This window comes from Equus quagga, chromosome 18 (genome assembly GCF_021613505.1).
Source record: "Equus quagga isolate Etosha38 chromosome 18, UCLA_HA_Equagga_1.0, whole genome shotgun sequence".
Classification (NCBI taxonomy): domain Eukaryota; kingdom Metazoa; phylum Chordata; class Mammalia; order Perissodactyla; family Equidae; genus Equus; species Equus quagga.
The window spans coordinates 41,724,708-41,729,502 of NC_060284.1; the positions used below are offsets into that span (position 1 = coordinate 41,724,708).

Below are 4,795 nucleotides of genomic sequence, written 5' to 3' on the forward strand. Positions count from 1 at the left end.
TCACAGCGATCCTTGGCCTTTTAATACACTTTCTCTTAGGAAGTCCAAAGCCGGGGTCATCTTTAATGAGAACATTAAAGATGGAATCTTGTTAAAATGCAGATTCTGGTTCAGTCAGTCTGAGGTGGGCCCAGATTCTGCATTTCGTTGCTCCCAGGTGATACCAATCCTGTTGGTGTTGGGGACCACTGGTGAGAAGCAAGGGACTGGGAGAACTATCCCCTCGCAGGAAAGGAGACTGAAGTCTTCCTAGAGTTGGTTGAGAAAAAACAGCTCAGAAAATACAGCAGAAGGGCGGGTTTATTAAAACAGCTGGCAGTCAAAGATGGCCTGTTGGTCACAAAAGATAAACTTTGGTCTTTGGAAAAACAGAGAGCAAGAGGCAAGAAGAAGGAAGAGAGAGACTGGGCGGGGGAGGGTGACAAAGAGACAGAGAGAGAGACAGAGAGACACAAGGAGACTGGGGGAGCCAAGAAGCCTTGGACAGATCACTTCCTGGACTTCTCTGCAGAGCAGCCACCATTGGTCTTACTAAGAGAGTCTGTGCTGCCCATTCTTGAACCCATGCTGTTGAGGATTTTGTCGATTTCTCCTGGGATGTTTTGCTTCTCCTCATTCTCAGTCTCCCGATGGTAGAAGTAGTTAAAGTTGGAGACAATGACAGGCACAGGGAGGGCAATGGTGAGGACCCCTGCAATGGCACACAGGGTGCCCACAATTTTCCCTCCTGGGGTTGTTGGGCACATGTCTCCGTAGCCCACAGTTGTCATGGTGACCACTGCCCACCAGAAACCATCAGGAATGCTAGAGAAATGGGACTCTGGCTCATCTACCTCAGCAAAGTAGATTGCACTGGAGAAGAGAATGACTCCAATGAAGAGGAAGAAGATGAGCAGCCCCAACTCCCGCATGGAAGCCTTCAGCGTCTGCCCCAGGATCTGCAGCCCCTTGGAGTGGCGGGAGAGCTTGAAGATGCGGAAGACCCGCACCAGCCGGATGATCCTCAGGATGGCCAGAGACATGTTCTGCTGGGCGCTCGGCTCTGTCTCCTGGACAAGCTCTGTGATGAGGGTTGCAAAGTAGGGGATGATGGAGATGATATCGATAATGTTCATGATGTTCCTGAAGAAGTCAGTCTTGCTGGGGCAGACCACAAACCGGACCACCAGTTCAAAGGTGAACCATACGATGCAGGTGGACTCTACCATGAAGAAAGGGTCAGTGAACATGGCGTGGGAAAGGAATGTCTTGCTTGTGTTGAGGCTGGGGTCTCTTACCACCTTCAGCTCCCTATCCTCCCGGAACTCAGGTAGTGTCTCCAGGCAGAAGATTGTGATGGAGATGACCACAACCAGCACAGAGACCACTGCTACACCACGGGCAGCACTGGAGCTCTCAGGATACTCGAAGAGAAGCCAGAACTGCTGGTGGAAGTCATTGGTGGGGAGCAATGTTTCGGGGTCTTTGATGAAGCCTTCGTCCTCCCGGAATTGGTCCATGGCCTCGCTACCCAGCTCATAGAAGGAGATCTCATCAGCAAAGACATCGATAGGGACATTGGCTGGGCGCCGGATTTTTCCACCAGATTGGTAATAATATAGGATTCCATCAAAACTGGGCCGGTTCCTGTCAAAGAAATACTCATTTCTCATGGAGTCGAAGAACTGCATCCTTTTCTCCCGGTCTCCCAGGAGGGTCTCTGGGAACTGATTGAGGGTTCTGAGTTGGGTTTCAAATCTCAGCCCAGCGATGTTGATGATCACCCGCTGGTTCCCTTCATTCAAGACCACTGGCTCAGACCCTGGGGGATCCACATAGTCTCCTGGGAGCTTAGAGAAGGTCGTCTCATGGTTGGTGCTGTCACTGATGAGGATCCTCCAGTTGGAGAAGGGGCTGCTTCCAGACTGGCCTTTTGGGTTGGTTGGGTCAAAATCTGTGGCATAGTCTGGCTCTTCCTGGATTTCATCTGACTTATCAAAATTGACCAGAGCAACCTCCATTTCTTTCCAGCCACGCGCATCCATCGTAGGGGAGTCAGGGAAGCAGCATGAAGACTCTCAGTCTTCCCCGCCTGCTGCAAGCTGTGGAGAGGAAGAAGGTCATCAAACAGGAGCTGGGACACAGCTGGCTCTTGATCATTGAGGTAAGGTGTACCAAGGGAGTCAAAAATGATTTATTTTTAGCTTGGGAAGGAAGCTTGTGGTTGTTTTGACAACATTCATCCATTGAAATCAATTTGTATCCCAAGTCTGCACACACTAGTAACTAGAAGAAATTGCAAAGAAGGAGCTTGGCTGAGAGGGGAAAACTTTCTCCAGCCAAAGACCCTCTCCATACATGATGGCAGAGAGAGGCCATAATGGGAGAGGAAGTAAACATTTCTTAATAATAAAACGTATAATTTGGTATTTGGATGAAGTCCTCCAGTTTACCCAACACTTTTCCATGCCCAGTCTCATCTTTAACTCCCTTCTTTCTCTCACCCTTGACGTCAGTCCCGCATGTATCCTTTTGGTTATATCTTAAGATGTATCTAGAATTCAGCCATTTCTCATCACCTCCAGCAGCTGGTTGGGCAACCAACAGGATCCTCTCCAGCAGTGACTATCTGTGCCTTATCCCCTCCTCTGTAAGTAACTTCCAGGGTTGTTCTGAGGGTACATTAAATGAGGTAGCTTATGTAAAATGCCTGGTGGAAAGATCACTAAAGTATAACTATTGTTTTTGCCAACTTCTCCACATAGCAGGACATTTAGAAGCCAACAGCTATTGGTATTTTTTTTGCCCTAGGTCCAAAATGTTTATGGGAAATGATTTCATTTTTAAAAATCATTTTAGGCAGGTGGGAAGTAAGTAAGTAATTGCATGTGTGTGTGTGTGCACGCGCATGTGTTTGTGTGTTTGTTGGGGGTGGGGCTAAGGAGAGCATGCCCAGTGGGCTTGGATATCCACACAGGTTAAGAGTCCTTCCTCAGGTCCACTCAAGCTTCGATTTCAACTCAATAACACTGCAGGCAGGCAGGCTGGGGGTGAGGGTGGGAGAGAGGTAAAGTCTGTAGTGGGCATAGCCATGGCGTCGTTTCATTTACAGATGACAAGGACATCCTGCAGTGTACAGTGTTGTAGACTTTTCAAAGTGATGCCACGTTTGCTTGTCTCGCTAAATGACAATGATTGAAGTTGGAAAATTTTATTTCCATTTTACAGATGGGGAAGCTGAGTCACAGGGACCAAGTGGTACAGAGCCCTGATTTGAACCTGCCTCCTGGCCCAGGGCCTTTCCTACTAGCCCATGGGGCCCCTGCGTGGAAGCTGAGGCCTTGTGGGGAGCTGCAGGCTAGGGCCACAGAAGTGTGGGAGCTCGGAGCTCCTTCAGTTCCATGCCCTCATTTCTCAGTTCGGGTGCCAGGTGTGGGGTGAAGAGCTCAGGTTTGGGTGGCCAGGGCTGGCTGAGCACCTGCCCTCCCTCTTAGGAATGTGTGGCCTTGCAAGCTGCCTAATTTCACTGAACTGCAGCTTCCTTGGCTGTGGAATGGGGGCGGATGTAGCCACCATGGAGCATGTCAGGTGCCGGCCTGCCATGTGATGCTCGGTGAGCAGTAGGGTGGTTGGAAGGCAGGATGGAGCAGTGGTTAAGAACTCTGAGGTGGGAACCAGTCTACGTGAGCTGGAATCCTGGCTCTGCACATGGGAAGCCCTGGAGAGATGTTAGCTGTTCCTTCGCAGTGACCCATATGATGGTGTGTGGGACTTGTCCTGGGCTCCCGGGCAGACCTCCGGCCAGGACTCCATCTCTCTGCCCACCTTGTGACTTCAGAGCAGCCCTTTGTCCTTTGGGGTCATGGCCCTGGGGGATGCTCCCTGCTCATCTCCTTCTTGGTGTGAATGCCATCCCACTTTCTCCAGGCTGAGAGGCAGGGGTGCCATCCAGGGGCTCTGGGGGAGGGGCTTGGGGACTGCTTCCAAGGGGCTACAGTGGGCCCTTGTCAGGAGCCTTCTCTGGAGGCCAGGGGCAGAAGGCATGTGGGGTTAGGGAGAACTTCCTTGGCCAAATAATTAGCTTCCTCTCCTGGGAGCCAGGCTCCTTTCTCCCCTGCTCCTGATCTCCTCTTTCTTGCTTCCATCCCCAGTTCAAAGAGACAGACAAGAGGGTGGTTGGAGAGGGTCAGGTGGTGTGGGAGGCGGTGGGACAGTGTCAAGGTCAAACAGCATATTCCGTGGTCTACAGAAGCGTGCTGTACGGTTGCTCCACGTGCCCTTTAGATTAGTAAATGTTGATCCTTATAGACATAGGGAAAAGAGAACCAGTCTTGGGGACAAGAGACCTGGCTTGAGGTCTCTGCCCCACCACTTAGGAGCTGTCTATTTCTGAGTAAATCACTGGATTTTATGAGCCTCAGTTTTCTGATTTGTAATGTGGGAAAAATAATTCTCACCTCAAAGATTACACTGAGGACTAAATAAGGTGACGACAATGAGAGTACTTGTAAATTGTAAATTATTACAAAAATGTAAGGAATGACCCACCCTGCTCCCCGCCTCGCTGTTCCATGCGTAAATGCCATGTGACATACTTATGGGCAGGGAGCACGTTTTATGTGGCCTCCACTTCCCCAGGCGGAAGTCTCAGCTCGCTGTCCTCCTGACCCGCTCTGCCTGATCCTGCGTCCGTGCCTCCCTGCCTGCTCTGCTCCTGCCTGGCACACACTTTCCCTTCCTTGTTTCTCCTTGTCCTCTGCCTGTCTGGGGACTGCTCAAGTTCTGCCTTGTCTGAGGAGCCTGCCTGGCCAGTCCA

General features: G+C 50.7%; 1 protein-coding gene across 1 annotated transcript; it reads right to left on the minus strand.

Moving 5' to 3' along the window:
• Positions 1 to 488: 488 nt before the first annotated feature.
• KCNA10 (potassium voltage-gated channel subfamily A member 10) lies at positions 489 to 2,024 on the minus strand. Its single transcript, XM_046645867.1, has one exon. It carries the CDS (start codon positions 2,022 to 2,024, stop codon positions 489 to 491), a length of 1,536 nt encoding a protein of 511 aa, XP_046501823.1.
• Positions 2,025 to 4,795: the final 2,771 nt, after the last annotated feature.

What these genes read in the sequence shown, in the direction of transcription:
- KCNA10 (XM_046645867.1), bottom strand. Translation starts at nt 2,024, where the DNA reads ATGGATGCGCGTGGCTGGAAAGAAATGGAGGTTGCTCTGGTCAATTTT.